Here is a 27,361-nt window from a genome sequence, read left to right as displayed (position 1 = left end):
TCTGCCTTCCCTCTTAGTTAAGGGAGCTCAGGATCTAAACTCAGATCCCCTCCCCAACGTTGTGCCATGGTTAAGCTACCAATCGACTGCGTTGTTCTTTGCCCTACAATGCCCTAATGTCAACATTACTCTGTCATTTAAAACAAGGTGGTAATTATAGTGCAGAGCAGGTCTCGGCTTAGAATTTGCCATGGCTTGCTGTTCACTCACTGACTTGGCTTGGACGTCCAGAAATATTAGTTCTGTGAGTCATGGCTGCCTCTAAGGAGAAGAGAATTTCATTTTCCTTGTCTTTGGTGCAAACTAGACACAGTGAAAATTGCAGTTAGCTTTGCCTAAAAGCAAGCCAGATTTCAATTTTACAGAACACAGCGGTTCATATCTGCACTGTATCCTCTTTTGAATGTAGCTCTGTTGCCGCTCCATTTTTTTTGCTACTGTGCATCATTCTAGGAAGCTGAGACTGACAGAAACTTTTTCCTTTTGCAGAATAAGGACAATGGAGAACCTGAGAATAAGCAGTTTAGAGAAGATGATGAAGAGGATGACACCAAACACAAGTAATTTGTTTATTTTTCAGACTGATGTCTCTATCTGTTTTCTTAGAGCTGCTTTTCCTGGCCCTTGACTTCCAGTGCCCAGATATTTTAGTATGCATTTAATCTCTCAGTGAAGATTAGAGAATAAGGGAGGCAACCTCGTGACAGAGGATGTGGAGAAAGCTGAGGTTCTCAATGCCTTTTTTGCCTCTGTCTTCACAGACAAGATCAGCTCCCAGACTACTGTACTGGGTGACACAGAATGGGAAGGAGGCGAACATCCCGCAGTGCTGAAGGAACAGGTCCAAGACTATTTAGAAGGATTAGACATACACAGGTCCATGGGGCCGGATGCAATGCACCTGAGGGTGCTGAGGGAGTTGGCTGAGGTGATTTCAGAGCCATTGGCTATTATCTTTGAAAGCTCGTGGCAACGGGGAGGTCCCTGAGTGTTGCCGTGTAGACATAGCCTTAGGGACTGACACACAAAGGGAAGGCCATTCCAAACAGAAGGTTATCAGAATTTGAACCCAATTTAGCCTCCTCCTTCGACATTTAAATTTAGCAGCCATGGTTATATCTTTGGCTATGTCTCCACTACCACTTCGGTCACTCAAGAATATGAATAAGCCCCCCTCTCCCCCCCGAGTGATATAAATTATACCGACCTAAGCACCGGTGTGTACAGCACTGTGCCAGTGGGAGAGCTTCTGCCAGTGACCGTAGCTATTGCCACTCATAGGAGGTGGATTAATTAAGTCAGCGGGAGAGTTCTCTCCCATTGGCTTAGAGCAGCTATATTAGAGAGCTTACATGGGCTGTAAGCTCTCTAATGTAGCCATACCCTTTGTCTCCTCCTGAAGTACCTTAAGCATGGACTTATTTTTGGTACCCAGAAGTGATGGCCAAATGGGGCTCGCATTAATTGGGCTTAGTAACTGCAAAGTGTAAAGACAAAGTTGATCAACTGCAGGCTTGTATTGATGTCAAGATCAGCTGACTCTTTAGTTGGTTTTGCCACCAATAAAAAGTATTTGTAGGTCCCAGCTTTGAATTCAGTGTGCGATCATGAGAATTTCACATTCTTTCTCCCCACCTGGTAGTGTAGGAATCCCCGCTTTGGAGAGCTGAATTTGAGGTGCTGCTTCTGCACATGAACACTTACTTGCTCAATGATGCTGACAGGAGCAGAATGAAACTATTCTGTCCCTGGTCTGTTTCAATTCTGCTGTGGAAGTGCTGTTTGCAGGAACTGCCTGGGTGTAATTCTGCACTGGTGCTGAGGGTGGTTCTCGGGATGGAGTATTGTGAAGAGGCAAAGTTGTTTATCAAACTGCCTGTTCTTGTGCCTGGAAGGGTAGAGAAGCCTTGCAGAAGGTAAGTGAGCTGAAATGCAACGAGTTGAAGATATAGAGTCTGGTGAATAATGAATGAGCTGCTATTACATTCCAGCCCTCTGCCACTTGATCTACCGAGTGAGGAACAAAGTGATACAGCATATTGTGCTGCTATGACTGGACTTGCCAGACTTGTGTTATTTTTGCCATACAATGAGACAGCATTATTGTGCCATCAGTGATGCATTCCTACCTCTAGACCCTGGTTTATAATGCTGTCTTTGGAAAGACCTAATAGTGACATGAAAACAGCCTCTGTTGACTTTCAGCCCTTCCATTCCTCCCTTTTAAATGTTGCTGACTTGTCAGAGAGCACAGTGAGGAGTTTGAACTGTGCCAGGAATCATATTGTTTCATACCAAATCTTCAGCTTGTGTACTCTGGAGTTGGCAAACTACCTCCTCCAGTGTCTGTTGGAAATTCTCATATTCTCCCGACCTCTGGCTGGTGCCATAAAGGTCAAAGGGTTTTTCCATTTGTGTTCAGTGTCCTTAAAACGTCAGAGCAGTTGTACAAGAGAAGAAAGCTGTAAGCGGGACACTAGCTGTTCCCTGTCTGAATTCAGTGTTGTATCAATGGGCCTAACTCCGTCCACAGATTCATGCTCAGGGCTTCTAGAGAAGTCAGTGAGAGTCACTTCCCTTGTGCATGTCTGTCCAACTACTGTGTGTTTTGTCAGGATCCAAATGTAACTTTGCAAGGCAAATTAGAACAGTGTCTTCTCTGTAGTAGTGGTTTGATTCTCAAATTCAGGTTTAACTCTTTAGCTGATAGAGACACCAACTTCACAATTAAACTTCTTTGATCTACTGAGGAATTTCCATACTGGCTCACTCCTTTATCAGACAAATAGTCTTTAAAATGTGGGTGGCCTAGAGCTGCAGGAAACTGATACCTTGCTTCTTTTTTGAGTGCTTTCTCATATCCATTCCACGTAAGGTGTGTGTGTGCCATGTGTACCAGTGCCAGAGATTTTTTTCCTCAGTGGTATCCGTAGGGCGGTCTGTAGCACCCTCTGCAGTGGTGCATGTATGAACTGGTATAAGGGGTGCCACCGGCCCTCCCTCCCTCTCAGTTCCTTCTTAACACCCGCAATGATGCTGGAACATCCTTGCCTTGGGCAAGCATTACTACCACGCGTTTCCTCGGTAGCTTTAGTATATCTAGTTCTGTTAGTTAAGTTGGTTAGTTAGAGTTTGTAGTTAGTTCGTCTCACGGGGAACACAGCCCCAGTACCCAGGCTTCAAACTATGTGCTTCATGTAAGAAGCCCGTGAACAATCCTCACCCGACCTGCCTAAGATGCCTGGGTGAGACCCATGTCCAGGATAAGTGCAGGATCTGTAGAAAAGTCAGACCGTGTACTAAGGAGGACCGGAACATCAGATTAAGAGCGCTCCTGATGGCGTCTGCTTTTAGATCAGACTCCAAGCTGGGTCACTTGAAATCAGCGTCCAGCATGTTGGTGTTGATCCGAAGTGCCCCGCCGGCACAGAGTTCATCCCGGCACTGGTCACCGTCTTCGATGCTGAAGAAAGGGCATAAGAAGTTACATGCTGGAAGAGGGCGCTCCCCGGCCAAGAAGGACAAAAACGGACTTAGAGACAAGCCTAGACCTGTGTCTGGCCGCTTGTCCTCACTGGAACTCGGGTCGACTACCACCTCACCTATTAAAGCTCTCAGTCCTACTCAGAACCCGCCTCTGACTCTTGGGAGCGGTAGGGGTACCGGGCACCTCATGGTGCCGTCCACATCTGAGGCTTTCCAAGCAGCGAAGGGCTTACTCTCATTCCCCATGCTGCCCACTCCTTGGGAAGAGAGACCTCTGCGCTGGGATCCAGAGCCAGTACAACTGTCTGAGTTTGTCCAAGGGCCCACAGAGATCCCCAACACCATGACATCGCTCTGCGGCCCATCATCGGTCACTGATGCCCTGACAGCGGTCTCTAGGACCCCGTTACAGGTCTGCAGAGAACCGCCACTGACAGCCGGATGCTGGTACTGGTTCCCTGAGCCGTGATGCTAGTCGCCAGAGTCTGCAGAGCGCTGCTATAGATAGCTGAATTACCATCGCTGATCTCCGGACATTTGGCACTGATTGGCAGAGTCCCAGTACTGCTCCTCAGAACAGTGATGCCATCCTCCTGGTACAGTATAGAGGTGGAGACAAGTTCGGCACCACGATGGTTGCCGGGAGAGGTTACCTTGGTCTCGGAAGGGGAGGAGATTGGCTTACCCAGGGGTAAAGCGAACCCAGCCACGGCTGCAGGTTTCCCCTCGGGCTTGCCACCAAGTCCGGACCATGGCAGTTCCGGAACCCGTGGATATTCCCTCCTGCCCCAGGATTGCAAGTACAACAATCGCTCTCTGGAGCATCTGAGACACAGGATGACAATGTCGTGTCCGTCCCCAGACTTGGATGAGGAGCCCAGATCAAGCCGTGGAGGCAGCAGCGGTATTCCTGGGAGAGGTCACTCATGCTGGGTAAGAGCAGTCACCCACTCCACCCTGACCTGCCTCATCATCATCACCACCTGATGAGTTGGTAGCAGGATCCTCTGCATGGATGATTTCAGAGCACACCAGGAGCTGCTCAAGAGAGTAGCTGCAAATTTAGACTTGGAGACAGAGGAGCTGAAGGAGCTCTTTGATATCTTGGCGGCAGCAGCTCCTTCTAGAGTGGCCCTTCCGGTCTATGAGGGGGTCGTTAAAATTGTCACGGCCTTATGGCAAACCCCCTTCTCTCTGCCCCCTACATCTAAGTGGGCCGAGAAAAAAATATTATGTGCTCGCCAAAGGGTTCAAATATCTGTACTCTCACCTATCTCCGGGGTCGTTGGTGGTATCAGCTGCCAATGAAAGAGACAGGCAGGGGCAGTCCAGCCCAGCCCCCAAAAATAAAGACGCAAAGAATCTGGATCTTTTTGGCCGAAAGATTTACTCAACTGTTAGCCTGCAGCTTCGCATATTGAACCAGCAAGCTTTGCTGGGGAGATCTGACTATACAACATGGCACTCCATGGCCAAATTTGCCAACTCCCTGCCCCAGGAGTCCAGGCAGGAATTTGTGGCTGTATTGGAGGAGGGTGAAGCAGTAGCCAGAGCCTCTCTACAGGCAGCCTCCGATGCAGCCGACTCAGCGGCCAGAATGTTGGCGTCGGCTGCCTCAGTGAGAAGGGCCTCGTGGCTGCAATCGTCCGGCGTGTCTGCTGAGGTCCAACAATCTATACAGGGCCTCCCCTTCAACGGTGCAGTGCTGTTTTCTGACCGAACGGACACCAGGCTGCACGGGTTGAAAGATTCCAGGGCCACACTCTGCTCCTTTGGCCTGTACACTCCATCTGCGTCCAGAAAGCACTTCAGGCTCCAGCAGCCGCAGTGATTCATGGGCCAGGCCAGGAGAGAGCCCCACAGGAGAAAGAACAGAGGCTGTAAATGGTGTCAAGGTCAACCCCCTGCCAGCACTTCCCAGTCAAGCTCAAGCTGCTATTCACCCGGGAGTAGCCTTTGTTGCCCGAGGCAGCCTAACAAACTTGATCCAGGATCCAAACCTCCCCTTCTTTTTTAAACCGCCTTTTACCCTACCTCCTTGCTTGGACGGCTATAACATCGGACCAGTAGGTGCTAAGCACCATTGCAGTGCAGTACATCTTTCTATCACTCCTTCCCACCTTCCATCCTCATTCCTCTTCAGGGACCCTTCTCATGAGCAACTTCTTGTCCAGGAGGTGCAAGCCCTCCTACAGGTGGGGCTGTAGAGGGAGTTCCCCTACAACTGAGAGGGAAAAAGGTCTATTCCTGTTACTAAATCCCAAAGCCAAAGGAGGCCTATGGCTCATACTGGACCTACGTTGCCTCAACAAATATCTCAAGAAGCTGAGGTTCCATATGGTCTCTCTGGATCTGGAGATAGGTATGCTGCCCTTGACCTAAAGGACACATATTTCTGTTTCCATGACCACAGAAGGTTCTTACAGTTTGTGGTGGGAGAAAACCACTACCAATTCATGGCCCTTCCATTTGGCCAGTAAACAGCACCAAGAACATTTACAAAATGTATGGCAGTAGTCACGGCCTACCTCAGACATCAGGGAATACACATTTACTCTTACCTCGACGACTGGCTCATCCAGGGTCGCTCAAGGGCTCAGGTCTAACTCAGTATCATGGCATTACAGGCCACCTGTCAAGCGCTGGGCCTGTTGATAAATGAACCGAAACAACATTAGTACCGGTGCAAAGGATAGAGTTCATCAGGGCAGTCCTCGATTCTACCCAAACCAGAACATTTATATTGCAAGCCAGACTTCAAACTGTGTCAGATCTGATCACCCAGGTCACAGCTTACTCCTTCACCACAGCGAGAGTTTGCCTCAGATTTCTAGGTCACATGGCAGCGTGTACCTACATGGTACAATACACAAGACTGCATCTCTGACCCTGTCAAATGTGTCTAGCATCGGTTTACTCCCCAGCAAAGCATAATCTGGACATGTTCCTCACGATCCCACCTCGAGTACTTACCTCATTGGCATGGTGGAAGAATCCTGCCCAAGTAACAAGAGGGGTTCACTTTGCGGCCCCCTCGCCCAACACTCTCCTTGGTATCAAATGCCTCGGACTTAGGGTGGGGAGCCCACCTCAGCTCCCTCAGGACCCAAGGCCCCTGGTCTGCAGAGGAGCTGACATTACATATAAATGTCAGAGAGCTCAGGGCAATTTGGCTAGTGTGTGAAGTGTTCCTTCCCCAGATGTTGGGAAAGGTAGTACGGGTGTTGACAGACAAAAAGGCATCAACGTATTATGTCAACAAACAAGGAGGAGTGAGATCCTCCGCCATCTGCGAAGAGGTGCTCCATCTGTGGGACTTCTGTGTGGAACATACCATCCACTTAGAAGCCTCACACCTCCTGGGGCTCAAGAGCACATTGGCAGATCGCCTCTGCAGGTTCTTCTCTTCTTGCCACGAGTGGTCCCTACACCTGGAGGTAGTCAAGGTCATCTTCCAAAGGTGGGGTACTCCCCAAGTGGACCTTTTCAAGACCAAACCGAACAGGAAATGTCACCGGTTCTGTTCCCTGCAAGGGCTTGACAGCAGCTCGCTTCCCAATGCATTCCTCCTGCAGTGCTTGGGAGGCCTGATGTACGCCGATCCCTCTCATCCACACAGTCCTCATAAAAATCAAGAGGGACAAAGTGCGGGTCACAATGATTGCTCCTGTCAGCATTGGTTCAGCACGTTGGACACATGCCCCTTGGACACTCCCAGACCGTCTGGTCCTATGAAATCAAGTCCACGGTCGGCTGCTGCATCCAGACCTTGCCTCCTTACATCTAACAGTGTGGATGTGGCATGGTTAAGCCTCGAGGAGTAGGCTTGCTCTGGTCAGATTCAGAAAGTTCTACTGCAAAGCAGAAAACCCTCCACTAGGACTACTTACCTGTTGAAGTGGAAACGTTTCCCCTGCTGGGCGGCTGAACAGAACCTCTCCCCGACCCAGATGCCGCTACACTTCGTTCTGGAGTACCTACTGCACTTGAAACATCAAGGCCTGGCGTTATCATCAATCAGGGTACACCTAGCAGCCATCTCAGCTTTTCACCCACATATCCAGGGCAGATCAGTCTTCTCTCATGAGATGACAGCCTGATTCCTTAAAGGCTTGGAGAGGCCTGACCTGAGGAAAGAGCCTCTTCAAGCCTAGTAATTGGGCAATTCCCCTTCTGCGATGGAAAGTCTATTTAAACAGTTATGCTTTAAAGAGTTCTTAACCATAAGCTTCAGAAGCTTTATTTTGCACCATGCAGCATAGACAGAAAAGCACTCAACATGTGCTCTTCTGACATTTGCTAGTTGTCAGTGGCCATATCAATTGGGTGTTTTTCCTTTTTTCCTGACCAGTTTGAGGCTAAGAAACCTTCTCTTCTTCTTTCCTCAAGCTTTTGTGCTGCAAGATACCAACACACAAGTGAGTGCCGAATAAACCTCTATACAAAAGTGTCAAACCCATGGCAGTTCTTGCTTCCATGCCTCTTTAATCACCGAACTTGGACTCTGGGAGGAGTTTTCACCTTGGACATTCTTGCAAGGAGCTTGTGGGTTTTATTTACCACTTTTTCCAGACTGTTGATCAGGAAACAGCTGTTGGGGTCAATTGTATGCTGCCTTTCACATGATCAATATCCTGCAATTGCAAAGGATGGGTGTGGGTGGACTTTGGTCCTTCCTATCTATTAGTTTCTCTGATTTGGAGAAAGCCGGTTTATTTACGTAAGGTAAGGCTGTTCCTGCCGCTATTGATCTAATGCCTCAGATTCCCATAAGCTATCATTCTCTGACGATTTAAGCCTCCACCCCATGAAGGAAATGCTGTAAGCTTAGAAATTCCACTGTAGTTCTGCAGGCTGGGCTTGTGAGGAATGTCAAAGAATGCATGGCAGGAGTGGAGGAGAGAGAGACGGGAGTGACCTGTGACTTAACCAGTCATGCTAGCAATTAAACTTCACAAGCCTGTAATTAATCAGCTGCTGGTATTTCAGCATTTAGTCATCCTTAAGAATTACAACTCCACATAGTGCTGTTTGCAGAGAATTATTTCTGAGTGGAGCTGCAGGAAGCCCGGGCTGTGAAGTGCATTCTCTGCTGGTTTATGGCAGGATGTCAGGGGTCAGATTGAAACAACCAATTTTCAGATTCTGTATGGAAAAAATAAGATGGCAAGCCTGCCTAGCAATAGATTGGAAAGGCAGAACAACAAGCTTAATACCAAGAACAACATCTATGCAAATACAGTTCCTTTGTGCTTTGGAAGGTGGTACTAATTTCTTGGCTGTTTTAGTTACTTTTCTACAGGACAAGCCACTGTTGCAATATGTAGGGGTAACATCTGACCCTTAATGATGGTGTGTGTTTGTTTATCCCTGTTGGCACATTGTTAGTGGCCCGTTGTCTTGGTAGTGAGAGTTGAGCCTGTTAATATCATCCTGACGTGGCCTACTGTGGGGTCCTTGACTGACTGAGGCATCTTCTTCATCCTTTTGTTGCTAGGGTCCGAGCATGTACCTCCTCCATAGTGCTGCCATGTGCAAATGAGGACAGAGTCCAGTCCAAATTCCACTTAACCAATTATCCCAATGCCCGAGTGGCTAGATAGGAGGATGAAAATCAGGTGACTGCTCAACTTGGGTAAAACCAAAATGAGGCTGGTAGAAAGGAGAAGCACTTCTAGGAACTGGCAGGAGTTTTGCTCCCTCCCTCTAAGGACGCCTATCCTCCGATGGCCATGGTGGTGCTTGGGCTTTGTGTCCTACAGGATTCATCGCTACTCCTTGATGCTCCAATAGCGGTCACCAGCAGTGCTGCTTCACTTCTGAGGCTAGCTAGGATAATGTGCCCCTTTCCTTTAGCTGAGTGCTGAGTCATAGCGATACCAGACCTCTGTCCAGGATAGACTGTTGCAACAGGCTCTACCTGGGTTTTGTGGTTAAGGCCCCACAGAAGTATTAGTTGGTCCAACACAGAGTGGTTCACCTGCTAAACAGAGACTGAGCACACATTGCACTGGTGCTTCACACTGCATTAGCTCCCTGTGCAATCCCAAATCTGCCCTTTTTTGTGCCACGGCAGTCTGTCTTAGAACCCTCTCCCCACTGTCCACCATGACAGCTGCGATCAACAGGGACAATGCAGCTGAAAGACCCTAGCGTGAAACCATGCTGGGCCAGAGCTGCAAGTTCTTGACAGTAGACGCTTGGCTATGGAATTCCCTAGCAGCACAGTTCCGTGCCAGGCTTGTCACTTTTGGGTGCTACTAGAGTTCCATTGGGGCAGTCTCTTTGCACAGAGGTTCCCTCCATGCCTGCCGAATGGTTGGTAGCGTGTGTCTGAGACAACCAAGCAAGGAAACGGTCAGAAGGGATGGAGGGGAGGATATGTGGGCCTTTCAAGGTAGAATTGTGGCAATTCATAACTTGGGAGTATAGCCCCTAGATGCAATGCTGATGCATATGTGAGCTAGGGTCAAGTTTTGGATTTTGTCTATCAGGGCAGCTCATCGTGTCGTGCTGCTATTCAGATGCCGGGCTGGCCCTAGTTCTGTGATGCTTTGGGTAGTTCTAACTCTGTTTCGTAATTGATGATTAGATTATTTGTATCTAGTAGGAATGTGCCCAATAATCTAGCCAGGCATCACGTGAGATTTGATGGGCACACAGCACCTGCATGTGCTTGAAGCTCTTCTTCTTCAGCCACGCTCAGCAGCATCTAGTAAGGGCCATCTCCCGCTGGCTCACATGGTCCCTGAGAAGTCCATCATGAGAAACCAGAGGCCTCTCCAGAGTGTGTTGTTTTGGGGTTTGACAGGTTAACGGCGTGTTTGTTTTTTTGACATTCCACTGGTGCCTAGAGGAGCCCAAGGCAGAGGCTTGGGGAAGAGAGAATGTGCTCCAACATGCTCAGTTATTTTCGTGAACGCAGCCACGCTACCTGTGCATGGCAACACACTGATTCCGAAGTTAAATCTTCTTTGAGAAGAACGAAGGTGGTGACTCTCCTTGTTTCTCATTCCTTTTCTTTGTTGGCAAGTTCTTTAGAGATGTATCTGCCTCCTGTCCCAGGAGGTAATACTGTGGTATAGCTCCTCTCTGTGGTTGGACAAGAGGTGCTCTCAACTGCAACGCCAACTAAGAGCTCTTTTATTTTATTTTTAACAGCGGTGTGACATGCTCTTGGAAAACAATTCTTGGTTGCTATGTCAACAACAGAGCAAATACAGCAAATTTCCTGCATGAGAATGTGAAGGATGGTAAATAGAGTAGTTTGAAAATGTAAGAACTCTTTATTCCAAGACTGTTCACTGAGAATGAGGGTCAAGGATGGATGGATGGCTGCTCAACCCAGAAATGCTGAAGGAAGTAGATGGTGGTAGATATGAAAGGATGATCTTCCAAACTATGTGGGAAATGGATTATAAAATCAGGCTGAATGGGAAACTTCAACAACGGGTAGGGAGGAATATCTTTGCACCTTCCATACTAGGACCTAAGAATGCTTTATAAACAAGCACCCCAAGAGGCAGGAACATAATATTCCTGCTTTATACGTGGGTGAGCTGAACCAGAGAGAGGTAAATTGACTTGCCCAAGGTCCCACAGCAGATTAGTGGCAGAACTGTCTGTAGAAATAGACAAAAGCAGAAAAATTCAAGAATTTTAGGCTGAAAATTCTTCTTTCATAAATGCAGAAATCTTTGTCCAGGTGCCATGGACATACTAAACAACTATGCCTGTAAAGATTCAAATTGGAAGTTAAAAAAAAAGTGGAGGGGGGGCAAAAAAACCTCCGGGAGAACCGCCTAGAGAGATCAAGGTAACTTGCGTACATTCTTTACACGTTGAAGCAAAGAGTCTGCGTGTGTGACTGTGGGCCGCCTAGCCCTAGACCACGCAGAGATAAGTGGACGTTGAAGTAGCAGAGGAGTGTTCTTAAATCAGTTTCTCTTTAGAGGACAATGAGGAATTTCCTATTTCAAGGGCACTTTTTAAAAAAAGCAAATCGGAGTGGCTGTAACAGAAATTGAAGACTATAAAAATGAAGCTATGGAGCTGCTTGAGACGGTCAAGTGCAGTGAATAATCCAAACCAGATGGTATTTCTCCGAGGGGTCTGATGGAAATGACCTGACACAGCAGAGATGTCGAGGAGACGTGCAGGACTTCCTTAAACGTAGCCACTGTTTCCCAAGAACAGAAAGCCCCTAACATGGCATTTGTGCTTCAGAATAGGAGCCGGCTGGAATCTTGGGCATTATGAACCACTGTGGCTTGGCTGGGTCTTGGGGCAGACGATGCACTGTCTTGTTTGTAGTGTTCAGCTGGCCTCCAGAGCAGAAAGACTTGAGGGAATGAGTGTGGAAAGAACAGGGTGCCCAGATCGCAAGAGTAAAATATCAGGACACATGGGGGTGGGGGTGGAGCGGACAGTGGGGAGATTGGGGCAGTGTTGGTGGGGCCCTGAGCTCCCAGCCACTGTGTGCAGGGGGCGGGGACTCTGAGCTCCCAGCTGCTGCGGTGGGGGCAGGAGAGGCGGAGGTCCCAGCCGCTGCAGGGGCTCGGTGCTGCAGGGCCACCTGCAGCAGCTGGGAATTCAGGGTCCCCCTATAGCATCTAGGTACTGAATTTTTACCCGAGTCTTGAATATCAGATCAAATGGCGTCCCGATCGTACATCAATCGGGATGCCGGACGAAGGATTAAATATCAGAACAGTCTTGCGGGATGTCTGGTCACCCTAGGGCAGAATCTAGAAACATCTGAAGTTTTGTGAGCTTTCAGAATTGGAGGAGGATGGGTGGCTGGCAGCAAGGCGAGCCTGTTGGGGATGGCTTCTAAACTATGCAGGGACAGAGCCCTTGCAAGATTTAGAAGGTCCATACAACTGCTGCCTCCCGAAAAAAGTGCTTCAGCACCTTCTGCCCGTTCTGCCTTTCAAAACAGTAACAAAATTTACCCTTCATCTAGAAGAATGCACTTGAGTGTTCTAGAGAGTTGTTCCTAGCTATTAACTTTGTCCTTTCCAAGACATGAATGTATTGCATTTTTAAGTATTCTGGTTAATGAAAGTTCAAGGGCCTGCTTTGTAATAACAGCTGGAGCAGTGATGGGCTCTGCATCTGAAGAAATTACCCTCTCAAGGTTTTCTGGCACATTACAGCACACTTCAGACAGGAATGAGGAGACAGGGTGCAAAAGCATCACCAACGGACATTGAAAGCCCATTTATTAATTGGGAAACAATGTTCACTGCATGAAACAGTGGCTCTGTTAGAGTGAAAAGAAAACAAGCTGAAGAAAGCTTTAAGCACATTGGAAGTATTCTCTGTTTTGCATCAAGATAGTTCTTCACATCCTATAGGAATTACTCTTCGAACTCTGTATTGGTTGCAAATGCCAACTGCTCTTTTACTGTGCAGCAGTTCCAAGTACCAGCTGCATCTCCTGGATATACTGAATATGCCTTATTGAGGTTCTGACCCCTAAGGAAACTCTTCCCCAGTGGAGGTGCCAGTAGAACTGATGCTAGATGTACTATAATGGGAGTCAAAAAGGGGACTTGCAGTGAGTAGAAAGCTGGCTTGGGGCTTAACTATGGTTCCGTGACGGTGCTCCATAATGCAGATAAATGTAATGGGCGAATATGTTGCCTGTAACCAAGACCCATGCTTTCAGAAATACCGTGCCATGTGCTATCGACCTCATGTGCAATTACTGCAATGGTGCATGTAGTCGTAGCTCATGCTGTTGCCCATGCATTCCCAAGTGTGGTGTTTAAGAAGTCTTGAGGCAGAATAATGCTCTGTGTCTGGTGAACTGCAAAACCATTGATACAAAAAATGGTACAAAGGCTAAAAAAACATGGAGAGACGTGGTTAAAAAGACAATACTCCGTTGTGGGCCCCAGAAGAAACGTAGTCGAGCCACAAGGTCAGTAAGAGCTTGCCTTGCCATGGTGTCGCCCAGCTACACCTTGTTTTGGGTGAGAGATGAAGGATCTGGCCTCCAATCTGGTGCTGAGTTGTCTTATGTTGTATCTGAGAACTCTGTGATCACGTTTATTAAAGGTATCACAGTGCATGGGCATAGGGGAGAAGGAGCAAAGATAAGGCGATGCATTCAGTCTAAACAGCCTTGTCTGAGTTTGATTCCTTAGCACTGCAGCCTTAATTTTGCATTAACAGGGCTTTCTTTTTTTAGTAACTGACAGAAGGAATGATAATTTCATTTTGTAGCATCTACATGGTCTTGTAGCATTGCTGTGTGCTCTTAAACCAGTGTTGCCTTTCACCCCAGAAGTGGCTGCAGTTCTTTGGGAGGTGAAGTGCTTCTGAATATAGGGCTTGATCCAAATCCCATTAAAGTCAGTGGACGTCTTTCTTTTGACTTCAGCAAGATTTGGATCAGACTCATAGTCTGTGAAGTGCTTTGTGATCTGTTTTCGGGGATGAAAGAGTGCTAGAGCAGTATCTCTCAACCTTTCCAGTCTACTGTGCCCCTTTCCACAGTCTGATTTGTCTTGTGTACCCCACCTTTCACCTCATTTAAAAACGACTTGCTTACAAAATCAGACAAAAATACACAAGTGTCAGTGCACTATTAGTGAAAAATGGCTGACTTTCTCATTTTTACCCTATAATTATAAAATAAATCAACTGGAATATAAATATTGTACTTACCTTTCAGTGTATAGTATATAGAGCAATATTAGGAAGTCATTGTCAGTATGAAATTTTAGTTTGTACTGACTTCACTAGTACTTTTTATGTAGCCTGCTGTAAAACTAGGCAAATATCAAGATGAGTTGATGGACCCCTTGGAAGACCTCTGCGTACCCCCGGCGTACACGTAACCCTGGTTGAGAACCACCGTGCTAGAGAAATCAGTTACCTTGACTTCACTCCCTCCAGCCTCTATAAGCCTTTGTTTTTTCAAGATAGCACATTTATTCCCTCTTCTCCGTGCCCATTCATTTCCCACAATAAATGATTAGGTCTGATTTGGCATCACGCTACCTCTTTGCCATAAAACATTACAGATCATCAACAAGGAACCAAGGGGGTGGGCAAGAAATCGGAGAATGGGAAAAACTAATGTAAGCCAGCTCTCACTCTTCCTGATGAGTGCTTGGGGATTGACTCCATGTTCCATGAGCACCCCTGGGAGGCAGCTGCCAGGAACAGTGGGCACCGATAATTACAGGAGGCAGGTGCGTGGGATTGTCTTGCATTGAACAATTAAAAGGATCCGTTTTTGTTTGTTTCAAACAGTCGTATGTGAACTTGGGGAGGGACTAAAAGCCCTGGCTGGACCTGGGAGTAGTACAGCTAGGCACAACATCGTTTTCTGCACCTTATCCCAGGCTCTTCACACAGCTCTGCTGGTGCGCCGCAGTCCTGGCCTGTAGCATCCCTGCTGTCTCAGCCATGAGCAGCACCGGCCGTATTCTGCACTTGCTGTTTTTCGGCTCATGGATAAATCTCCATCAGAGGCTAATGCTGATAAAACCCCGATGTTTTTATTTGCAGTGCGACATGGGGTTTGAATCCAGCTTAGCGTCCATGGGCAGAAAGCTACACTGCATCCCTGCCTGTTGGGGAGTCCGATTTAAACCTTATTCTCTTTACTGTACTAGAGCCTCATCCCTGCCTGCTCCATGTGCTGCATATCTCCAAACAGCGAGTAGGTTTAAGGGCGCCAAAGCTGTACAACATCAAGGGCTGCCGGGGCAACTTGCCAAGAGCCTGAGAGCCTCTGCCTGTTTGCCGATCATTCCACTTACCATGCACAAGCCTGGTTCCCTGGGTTGATATCAGCATTAATAGAAATGGCTTGTGGAAACTTCACCAGCAGTAAAACCCTTCGGGCTCATCACCTTGCTCCTCACTGTGTTTACAAGACTAGGGGCAGCCATAAGCCAGGCTGAAATTCTCCCGGATGTGGGTTGTGAACCATTGACCAAAAGGTCTGTTTTTCTCCAGGATTCTCCCTCTGACTTCAGGGTATCTCCATTGGAGAGGGCCAAATTAGGGTTTTAACACTATGTAGTGGAGGGGCTACAAAATTAGCATCACATAGGCCCCTCAAAATATAGTGGTGAAAAGGAGGTTTGCACAAAGGTAATGGAACATGTCCTTCCTGTAGCTTCTGCAAGTTGCTACGCATGGGCTGACCCTTGCGCCTGCTTGGAGAAGCTTGCAGAATTGGGGCCTTAAGAAGTGAAGCAGGGAGACGAATACTATGCTGAGCGCTTTTAGGACTGCTGCTGTTTTCTGCCCTTTGTTTGGCCACTTATCCAAGCAGTTTCCCAGTCTGAGCATCCAGCTGTGGCACCTGCCTACGCAGCTAGGCACAAAATTCCCTGTGGTTATCTGAAAATCTGGTTAGTCAAGTGTCACAGTTAGGCTTAATGGTAACACCCTGGGCTTGTTTGCACTGAGCTATTGTTTTAGAGTGGCCGAACTCAGGAAGTCTGCATTGGCTTACACTCAGTTAACAGGAAAACCTCCTAGACATGAACTAATGTGACTAGAAACTTTGAAATGAAAGCTTCCATTCTGCAGAGTCTGACTCTGCTGTGTTAGTCAGATAAACCCCTTAAGTGTGCTAGATCCAGCCTGCCGGCCAAGTGTCTAATAGCCTGACATCCTATTACCTTCTGGATGAATTAGTTACTACTGTTTTCTCCAGGCTTGTAACAAAATTCTGCTTAGAAGGGACTGTTAATAAAAACGTAAATAACCCTGAGATGTTTGTGTGAACAGCAGTGGAGCCTTGTTCTGAAAAAAAAAAAAATTGATCCATCATTTGGGATCAGAGGGAATGAAAGGAGCATGCCAGCTAGCAGTTGCTGAAAGGAATTGGGTCTCCTCTAGGACTCATTGCTAGTAAATTAACCTCTATTGATTAAATTCCTCCTCTCACGCCCACACAAAAAGATGCATTGTGGTGGAGAGAGATGTGATTCAGTAGGCTGAGAATAAGATGGGAAGCTAGGTGCTCTCGATTCCTATTCTGATGTCTGACGCCACCTCTGTGACCTTGGGTAATTCATTTCACCTCTCTGCCTTGGTTTCCCCACCTGTGCAGAGCATATTCCCGTTTATCGGCGCCAAAGGAGCCATTGCTGGTCATACGCGCCAAGCCGAGCAGCCGCAGGAGCTCGGGTGCTAGGAAATCTGCTACCATGCTGTTACCGTACACGCATAGTGGCAACTGCTAAGTCTTATATCCTGTCTGGCTGTGATGGCGAGGGAGAGGACTGGGGTGAGAGGCTGCCCGCTTGATTATCCAATCAGAATCCATGTTCCCCGTGCTATTTGGATAAACGGGAACGTACTGTAATGGGGCTAAAAGTCCCCTGGCCTTGGGGGAGAATTGCAGATTGGAAAGCTCTCTGGGAGGCGATCAGTCAAGCATTATCAGCCACTACTGGCTGTGATCGCTACTCTGCAGCACAAAAGGCTGGTTCTTCTGAGGCGTGGAGCCCCACGGGACTCCCACTGACTTCACTAGCTATTGAATGTTCTGATCCTCCTGGCCCAGAGCAATCGGCCAACTGCCCTCATTTTAGCCACAGAAATCTCCGCAAAGCCACTGATCATGCCAGGCCCTTGGACTGCCCCCTTGGGAGTCGGAAGACATTTCTCAGGCTGCTGCCTGGGGGAGCAGTTCTTGTCATCATAAGACTCCTGGTCCCGCAAGGTTAATCAGTCGCTTCCCATCCCCCCTCAGTCAAGTCCTTCCTTCCTAAGACCAGCTGAGTGAAAAATTTCTTCTCAGCAGCTCTCCCAGTGCCAAGCATACTGTTCACAAGCTCAACTGTTGAGTTTAAAGGTGAATTCCATAAACTCTGACCTGCATTGGACACGGAGGGAGAACTGTTTGACTTCCAGTCATGTTTCAGCCCCATGCTAATCTCTGCTGAAATCTCCTTCTCTTAATCAAACTTGCTGTAACAGCTTCTGCCCAGTGATGGGAAAGTTGGTCTGTTTCTTGGTGTTACATTAGAGTGGGTGGGACTCGAGACTCAATTCCAGGCTGTGTCGCAAACTCCTTGGGCAAGTCACTAAATCGCTCTGGGCCTTGGTTCCCACTTGTCTGATTTTGTTTGTTTTAGATACTGCAATGATGGGGACCATATAAGTATCTGAGCACCACAAACTTTAATTTATTCTCCCCATCCCCTGGCAAGAACTATGATCCCCATACAGCTGGGAAACCGAGGCATGGAAAGACCAAGTGACACACATGAAGTCTGTGGCAGAACAGGGAATTGAGCCTGGGTCTCCTGAGTCCTAACCATTGGCCTGTCTTACCCGTCACTGTGAGTGGGTATGATGTATCGCTTTGTCTTGTCCTCTGTCTGCTTTGTCTATGTAGATTGTCAACTCTTTGGGGCAGAGACTAGCTTTCATTATATGTAGCTACAGCACCTAATGCAGTGAGGCCTTCGTCTTGGTTGGGGCCTCCTGACGCTACCAAAATACGAACAAAAGTAGAAGTCAGACTTCAGAAGGAACTGTTACTTTGAATCTGTACAGTGCAGCTTATTTAGTGGGCTCTGTTTCATTTCTACTAACAACACAGGAAATTGGTGGCCAGTATCAGAAATGACAGACCAGCACTGTTGACTGCTGGCTGGGTGTCTGGGTGGAGGAATTCATACAGTATCAAGTGAAATACGGCCCCATTTTGTGTGACTAGAATGATATCAGATTAAAACAGGCACAGGTGGCATACCTCAAATATAACTTCCTTTTAAATACACAGGCCCTAGAATCCAGTGGGAAATGGCCTCTGTGTTAAAACTGTCTATTAAAAACGCCAAATTGCTCCATCACTTTATTTTTTTTTTAAGGGGAAAAAACAGTTCTGACTATTTACGCAGGATCTGGATGAAAACGTGTTGTCATCCAATATGCTGCACAGCAGCAGTCAAATGCTATTCCAGGGCAGTTCTGACAATTGAAGCAGGTGCATAACCAAGAAGTGAGTTAATTTCAAGGTCCATTACAAATATTAGAGCCTGCAGCCCCTTAGGTATCGCAGGCTAGGTATGAATGTCTAGGTATGAATTACCCTTTGGTGCCTAATTTAAGAAATGGCTTTTAGAACACCGGGATTGGCTCTCACCCCTTAGCTTTTTCTCCAGCTTTCTTGCCTGTCTCCCCTCCCCCCAGTTTTTAATGTTTTTTGCAGTTTAAACTGAAGGCCTTAAAGATATATTAACAATTTAAAGCAATCAAAAGATTTAGAGCATCTTGAACAGATAAACCAATCTAAAGTGTTAGGCTGGTTTAATCTTCTTAATTTGCCTTACGGGCTAAAGTACTATTATATAGCACCAGCTGTTGCTTAATACTATTCACAAACACATGAGACATGGTCCCTGCTCTGAGATCTTGCCTTCCATGGCCTCGATCTTGCAAAAGCATATGCAGATGATTATTTATTATTATTATTTGTCTGACTGTGGCACCAAGGAGTCCCAGTCATGGACCCCATCTGTGCTAAATGATGTACAAGTAATCCCACTGAAGTAATGAGGTTACATGCATGAGTGAGGTTACATATGTGGAGGGTCAGGGCCTGCATTAGCAATGAAACACCTAAAAATAATAGGCTTAAACGGGGGAACGATTATGAAAAGGACAAGAAATGGACCTGAAAGGAGAGGAGTTCATCACCATCTCTGGAACTCGTCACATCCTGGCTTGGAAAGAATTGGAAAGGGTAATGAACACACAGCTCTGTGCTGAACCCGCCGCAGCTCCACGCAGCCCGGCTTGTTGAGTGGAAGAACTCTGCACAGAAATCCACGCTGCATTCTCTTGGTGTGTTGCTTTGCAGTTCACCTTCCGTAAATAGCTGAGTCTAACCACCCTTGATGTGAGGCAAGCAAGGCTTTTCAATTCCAGTTAACCTTTAAATGATCCTTCTCCTTGAAATACACCGTTACCTTCTGGCACCTTCACCTAATGCCAGCACTTGGACTCTGTGCGTCCCCGTGTGGCTCTGTTGGCTTCAGTCATTATGCGAGCAGTGGAGTGCTGCCACAGGTGACTGGGCCCCATTGCGGCTTTCCTGCCGGGAGAAAGAAACTCACTTGTTTCAGTGTAAACCCCCGTGTATCTGGGCTCTTTGTCTTCCCTCTTGCCCCTCCACAGCCACTATTTTCATACTGAAGCGTATGTTCAGCTTGGTTTGCCACAGAGAGAATATTTGAGCCGTTGGCTGGTCTTTCTAATTGCCTCCTTTTGAGGAGCAAACAGCATTAATTGTGTCCATCTAGTTCAGAATCTCTCTTCTTGATTGATTAGAAAAAGGGTGAAGTGTTGGCTCCTGCGTGTCTGTCCTGTCTTTGCACATGTCTGTTAGCATCTAAGTGGTGAGGGGGAATGTGCGTGTGTTTACACTTGTCCTGCTTTCTCTCCTTACTTTCTAGGGAGCTCAGGCTGCGAAATTATGTTCCTGAGGATGAAGAGCTGAAGAAAAGGAAGGTGCCTCAGGCCAAGCCAGCCTCAGGTAGGTGCTAGGGAGGGGATTTTTGGGAGCTTGGGTAGGTCACTCCCCCTCCCTCTTCTTTAAAAAATAAAAAAAACACAATTTAGAAGACAGGAAAGCTGCTGGGATGATAATCTTATAGGGTGAAGTCCTCTGCCTATCGGGCAGGCCCAGCAGCAAGCCCACTTTCCTCCACAGTGCCCTATCTGGAGACACCGCCTCTGCTAGTGCTGCAGCAGGAATGCTCCAGCCCTTGGCCTCTGCTCTAACTACCAACAAGGGCCCAGTTATAGTTCTGATCAAGATCTTTTTCCCCGGGGTGAGATCCACCAAACTCATTTGATGCTGGCCGCCAAGCAGCTGTCAGTTCAGTTGCTGGCCGTTGCTGCCTGTGAACCGGTGATCTTGAGGTGAAAGGTTCCGTATCACCATTTCTTTTTCAGTTCAAAAGTACTGTTGCAAACGTGCACCGATGTTGTTTTTTCTGTCCAATGTATTATTATAAACTAGTTGGCACTGGAAATGTACCTGGCGCTCTGGGAATTTAGAACAAGCTGCACGCCCTGCTCTGACGAGATCAGTCTGAATGTGTCTCATTTCAGTATTACACTGTCTTTACTCGGTCCAATTCAGCGGTCTGGTACGCGGTGCCCAGTTGGGGAACCTTGAATGGCTAGGAGGATGAATTAAGACATCGTTCCCAGCAGTATCTGAGATCTGAGCTGATTGTCCCCATATCCTAGAAGGCATCCGAGTGTGATAGTAGATTGGATCTATATAGACTAGACTGGGAATGGTTCAGTGCTGATGTCCCTGGTTTTTACACTTTATATAAACCCCTCCCACAAGCCTAGTTGCCTTCTAGAGGGAAATGAGCAGGAGTCGGGACTGCGTGGGCAGGATCAGCAGTGTGGCTTCACCTCCCAGCAGATGTAACTACCAAGCCATTTGTGCTTATGTCTCCAAAGAGTGGGTAAGAGGCTTTTCAACAGGGTAATCAAGCCTTTCTTCTCAAGATCACGGGTTTGGCTCCAGCTCGGATTAGAAGTGATGGGAATTGGAATTGGAAAAGGTAAAGAAAAGGGCAACTAAAATGATAAGGGGTATGGAACAGCTTCCGTACAAGGAAAGATTAATAAGACTGGGACTTTTCAGCTTGGAAAAGAGACGCCTAAGGGGCGATAGGACAGAGGTCTATAAAACCATGACTGGTGTGGAGAAAGTAAATGAGGAAGTGTTATTCACTGCATCTCATAACACACGGGAGTCACCAAATGAAGTTTATAGGCAGCAGGTTTAAAACAAATAAAAGAAAGTATTTCTTCACACAGCACAAAGTCAACCCTGTGGAACTTGTTGCCAGAGGCTCTTCTGAAGGCCAAGACTGTAACAGGGTTCAAAAAAGAACTAGATAAATTCATGGAGGTTAGGTCCATCAATGGCTATTAGCTGGGATGGGCAGGGATGCAAACCATGCTTTGTAGTGTCCCTAATCTCTGTTTGCCAGAAGTTGGAAATGGGTGACAGGGGATAGATCACTTGTTGATACCTGTTGTGTTCATTGCCTCTGAGGCACCTGGCATTGGCTACTGTTAGAAGACAGGATACTGGGCTAGATGGACCATTGGTCGACCCAGTATGGCCGTTCTGATTAAAGGGCTTTCCTACTTATTGGCAGTTTGATGGCCTGTGTGAAAGGAGTCTGTGCGGCTCAGATCCAGTTCTGTTAAACCAGAATCTGCGTCTCACTGTCAGGCTCCCTTGAGGGGCTCCACAGATGTGCCAAGGATTGAAGGAGCCTGGAGACTGCCCTTTAGTGGTGGTTCCCTCATGGTTGAGGCACATCTGTGTGGCAGTGTGGAGGAGATTGCGTTGTGACTGCCCATGGTGAGCCTTTTCTGTGGGTCAACGATATCGGGCCAAAGGTTCCAAACTCGGACGCCTAAAGTTAGGAACGGAAAGCCATATTCAGGCCCCTAAATTTGTCATTTGATTTTCGGAGGAGCAGAGTTTCCTGGAAGTCAGCAGGGGCGGCAGGTGCTCAGCCCCACCAAGAATCAGGCCACTTTTATTTAGGTACCTAACTTTAAGCAACCATGTTTGAAAATATTAACCGTAACTTCAGGGCTTTCAATCTGGCACCACTCTCCAGCTTGAAAATCCACTTAACTGTAATTAAATGTAAAACAAAAATCCCTGTGTGTCTTGCTGCTAGCATGTTGTTAATAAACCCTGGCAGAAGAGATCTCTTTCAAATTTCTTCTAAATAACGGGACTGGCAAAAACTTGTTTTGAAAGGATGAAGAAGAATATACTGTAGTGCTGCTGAGCGTAGGAGCAGTGGCTGTAATGAGAAATACTGGGGCCTCTGCGGATCTCAGCTGTGGGCAGAATCTCCAAGTTAGTCCGTCTGGAAAACTTTAATGGCGTTTTTCCACAGGAAATGGGCATAGCTGCCTTGATTGTTTCCAGTGATGTCTAGGAACCTCTTGTCTTTACCAGCACCTCGACAGAGCTATGATCTCCTTTAACGAGGATGCCAATGGCTTGTAATAGCACAACGCTGCCTTCAGTAGCTTTGCCTCTGGAAGTGTTGAGTGGTGCTTGGGCCTTCGGAGAGGAGTTACTATGCAGCTGAAGCATGGAACTGTGGGGCATAGGCCTGTTTAAAATCAGTGGATGGGGCAGAGGGAAGTCGGGAATCCTCTTATGTACCAAAATGGGGTGTATTAATTTAAAACCACATTAAGAAGTAAATTAGTTTGACTTAGAAGAGGTCAGGTAACAAAATGTAGAGGATCTCTCCACTGCAAGTCACCCTTTCTCACGGCCTGATCTTACGGTATAGAGAGAGCTCCTTCCTGCATCCTGAACTGAGCCAAGCAAAGCAGAATCGGGATCTAACCATTTTACAGTTGTAGCTGCACTGAGTTGCCAAGGGAGTGGACCAGGCTCTGCCCTGCCCTAGGTTTTCACCAGTCAGCCCCCTTCACTTAACCATACTCCATCTTTTCCATGTTTCCGTGTTTTTGTTTCCATAATTCAGAACTGTTTCCTCCCTGGCCAGGAGCATCCCTGAAAGCACAGAACAGATACGAATTACCAACAGGCTAATATTTGAGTTTCCCACTCCTCAATGGTCATTTGCAATACTGCATTTCTAACACGCGGGGGGTGCGGGGCGGTGTGACAAATAGCACTTCAGTCACAGCATCGTGTCCCCCAGTAATCATATGCTGTGGGTGAGTCTGAGTTCTGTGACGGATAAGGTAAAGAATTACGGTAAGGAGTTTAAAAGTAACTTGCCACAGAGCTGTGGAGTGCAAAGCAGTCTCCCGTGATTACTCTAAATACAGTAATGGCTGGGAATAAAGTTTACCAATCCTCTCATCAGTGCTTCAGATCGTGGGGCTCTGTCCTTGCTCCAGGAAATGCTACTTCTTCAGGAAGGCTCAGTCCTGAGCATCATTGCTTGCTTTCAATTGACAATGTCCACTTAAGTCATGTATTATAAGCAAATCCATTTCCTTTGCAATGTTACAACAGCAGAGATTATTAAAACACAGTTTGAGTCCCACTGACTTCAGTGCTGCTGCTGTTCACTTCTTGCATTTGTCCAAGTTTAGATAATGGACACCAGTTTCATGTTGCTTATGGTCACTTTTGCTTCTGGAGTCTGCAGTGTTTGGGTGGCAAAAGTTGCAGGGAAATGTTTTTGTATGGAAGTAGTTTCCAAAGCCTGTCTATTGGGGCTAGGTTTTCTAAAAGCTTCTTAAATGCCACTTGACGATGCCCCTTCAAGGTGAAGCACTGATCAGTCCTGGACACATGCTGGCTTTCTTGTAAGATTCACTCTGTTAACATTTGTTGTTCTAATGTTCCCTCTAGTGGAAGATAAGGTGAAAGACCAGCTAGAATCAGCGAAGCCAGAGCCTATCATTGATGAAGTGGTATGTGTCTGGATCTTCAATACCTGGTTTGACTTATAATTGTGCACACTGGTAAAACCACTCTTGTCCATTACATTATTTTGGCTACTCTTAATGAGAATTCTTTTGTTCCTTTTCCCCTAGGATTTGGCAAACCTTGCCCCCAGAAAGCCAGATTGGTAAGTGCTGTCTTAGGAATCAGCTTGCATAGATTCAATCCTTTCAGTTTTAAGCATCCATTTATGTGTCCACGGGAGCAGGTATTGCCTGGTAGGTAGCTCTCCAGCTATTGCCATAACTTTAACCCTGTTAAGGTTGTACCAGGTGGGCAAGGACTACAAGAAATTGGAAAAACATATGTTCAGTATCGAGAGAAATTACCCAGGTGAAATCTGAGTGTAGAACAGTCTCTCAAAGGGAGAACTAAGATCCCCATCTCTGGACACCATTAAAGCTGGGCTGCAGAAAACCCTAGCAAATGTCTTGTAGAGACTGAACAGGTTCTGGCTCTCAGGGGATTGCTAGATGGGACAGGTAGGTGGTGCTAAACTCCACCTTCTGAGAGTTTCTAGGATGGACACAGTTTGTCTTGTTTATAGTTGCCTCATGATGAGGGGTTCTGGTGAAGCTTCTGTTTTTTGTACTGCGGTTGCATGTGGAGGCCCGATTGGGATCAAGGCCCTGGTGGGCTAGGTACTGTACAAACACATAGTGAGCAATGGTCCTACAGCATGAGAGCACCTTGATTTCAGCCCATTGGCTGGCCCGGGCATCCGGGCTTCACACACAGCTGGAGCAGTGTGCCCAGGATAATAAGCAAAGGAATATGTTACTGGCAGGGGCCTCTGAAGCCAAGAGCATCTCTGTTCAAAGAGAGCGTGACAGGTTTCTGATGGAAATGGGGGGCACAGAAGGACCTGGCATGATGTGCTCCTCAGCTGGGTTTTCACATCCTCCTCTTCTGAAGCCTGATAAACACTTGGCAAATCACACAGGCCTGGCAGGTGGCTTGTGCTGCTTCTCAGTAGCTGGTGGGTTAGCCCTTTTCTCCCTATGGGTCCTGGTTGATTGAGTGTTGCTGTGTTAAGCCAAGCACTTCTCTGAGTTCGACTGTTGTCGTTGTGCATTGTGGATCGCTGGGCATGGGCGTTGAGGTGGAACTAGTGTGAATTGTGGGGCTCACTTAGTGTCAGCAGTTCAGAGACACTTGTGGCTGCCAGGAATCTCTTGGAGTCCTTGGTCTTTTGTAGATGGTGCTTGGCTTCTCAAAATTTAAAGGAAGGGCAGAGGCAGAGAATTTCTTCATTCCCCTTCTTCCCCCAGTGAGGTGACACTCACCCTTCCCCCAGGAAGCTGGCACTTTTCCTACCCCTTCCATCTAATTCCTGTTTTAAGGGAATGCTGCAGCTCCCCTGCTCTGGCGGTGGTGTTTAGGGAACACCAGTGGCAGAGACACCCCATCTGACTGGTCTGCATGTCCCTTGCTCTGATGATGATGATGATGTTGAAACCACCAGCAGCTTACTCTGTAAGACACAGTCTCTGCCCCAAAGAGCTTACAATGCAAATGTAGTATTTCTGTAGCTGTTCTTCATCTGAGATCCCAGACTGCCTCCGAATAGACATATGGATCCATTCATTTGAACTAGCGTGGTCGTTTGTTCATGCCTGTGTGTGCGCGTGTGTTGAGCTTTTTTGCTAAATTACCATTCTCCTCCCCAGGGATTTAAAGAGAGACGTAGCCAAGAAACTGGAAAAACTCGAGAAGAGAACGCAAAGGGCCATTGCTGAATTGATCAGTAAGTGTACTGCTGCTGTTGAACTAATGGGCAAGAGCCATGGAAATGGTTCTAGACTTGGAAGGATTCGGGCCAAGATTTTTCAAAGGCAGGAGCCAAAAATTAGGCCCTTAAATTGATATGTATGCATCTGTATAAGTGCTTCCAGCCATTGCTCCTGAGCTTATTGGGACCTGTGGGGAGCTCAGCTCTTTGAGAAACAGGCTACTAATCTAGGTGCCTAAGCATTTATCTTTGAAAATTGTGGCCTCGTTTTCAGTCAGTAAATATTGTTGATGGTCAGTCTCACGCTTCAGGTTGCAATTCAGACAGGTTGTGTCGCCGCTTGTATTATAACCCTGAGTGCCCAAAATGCTTCTGCTGCTTGTGCTCCCTGCCTGGGATGCACACATAGCCAGCTTGCGTGCCATGTTCTGTATGCAGTACAGCTCTGGTTCAACCACTTTGAATCCAACAACCGGCAAGCAGTCATCACACACACGCTCTTGTCTTTCACAGGCTTGGTTCATGTTAGCAGGTGACCCCAGCACTCTCCAAGTCCTGAACTTCCTACATCCATGTGCTCTGCCATGTTCAGCCCTCTCCTGCAGTATTCAGAGGAATAATATGGTTCGTTTGTTCCTTCTAAAGAGACAAAACCCCACAGCCTGCCACGTTAACTGGCGTTAACGTTCACTTTAATCAAACACAGCACTGCTGGTTTAGATTAAAAGTCAAACAAGTTTAATAACAAAAGAAGATAGGATTTGAATTGAGTTGAAGTGTAAGATAAAGTTAGAATTGGTCACAAGCAACTACAAGTGAAAACACGCATCTAAAAATCTAAAACTTAAGATACGGGCTTTGTTCAAGATGGCTTCTCTTACCCAGCAAGATGGGGGCTGACACCCCCTTCAGCTCCTCCCTGGTCAGGATCTCCTCCAGAATCCAAAATGCTGGTTCCTTTGTCATCTTAGGTGAAAGAGATAATTTGGGTTTTCTGTCCCTTTCTGTTATCGCCCAGTCAACCTTTGAAATAGATTCTTCCAAAGGTTACCCTCAAAGTATAGTTCATTCGAGCTGTGAGGAAGGCAGCGTAGTCTAGTGGTGCATGAAGCTCCATGTTCTTTCTTCCTCCACAGGTGTTTGCTAAAATGCAAATTGTTCTATTTCCTTAGATCTTCTCCCTTTGTTTGTTTGGCCCTGTTTACTGGTTATGTGTACATTGAGGTAAATGCACATTCCTTTGTTTAGGATAGACTTGTTTACCAACTCCCCCTGACATGCCTGGTTTAAACATACTTCAGTCATAATTCCAGCATATATCCAGAACACTTAATACACACCATGAATGTACATCACCCAAACATATTAATGATCAGCGAGTTCTTAGTTTTCAAATGATACCGCACAAGATATATTTTTTTACCAACAATATTACTATAGTGTGTAGGGTGTGAACAGAGGGGTGCTTAGGGTCATAGCCAGTTACTCCTTTGGTCTAGAAAGCAACAGAAGAGAATTTCTGACATGAGTGCGAATTCACAGAGAGGGAATTTTAAACATGTTGGATTTGTTGAGAGCTGGAGCTCTGTTGCTGATCTCTCTGGACAACATTTAGCACCAATGCTATAACTTCATTTCCAGTTCTGCTCTGAATCTTG

The 27,361-nt window shown here is 46.9% G+C and overlaps 1 protein-coding gene across 1 annotated transcript in view; it reads left to right on the top strand.

The window, feature by feature from the left end:
• Positions 1-27,361, top strand: part of CCDC12 (coiled-coil domain containing 12) — a 72,438-nt gene that overhangs the window by 43,286 nt on the left and 1,791 nt on the right. The window contains exons 2-6 of the mRNA XM_067530459.1: positions 490-560; positions 19,932-20,011; positions 23,879-23,940; positions 24,064-24,098; positions 25,642-25,718. Coding sequence (XP_067386560.1) covers positions 490-560; positions 19,932-20,011; positions 23,879-23,940; positions 24,064-24,098; positions 25,642-25,718 — 325 coding nt within the window. The remainder of the gene's footprint in view (positions 1-489; positions 561-19,931; positions 20,012-23,878; positions 23,941-24,063; positions 24,099-25,641; positions 25,719-27,361) is intronic.

The sequence above is a fragment of the Emydura macquarii genome, unplaced genomic scaffold, assembly GCF_026122565.2.
Source record: "Emydura macquarii macquarii isolate MOO-44397 ecotype Brisbane River unplaced genomic scaffold, CSIRO-AGI_Emac_v2 contig_3080, whole genome shotgun sequence".
NCBI lineage: Eukaryota > Metazoa > Chordata > Testudines > Chelidae > Emydura > Emydura macquarii.
Note: the sequence above shows the minus strand (reverse complement) of the source record. Positions and strands in the feature narration are given on the sequence as shown.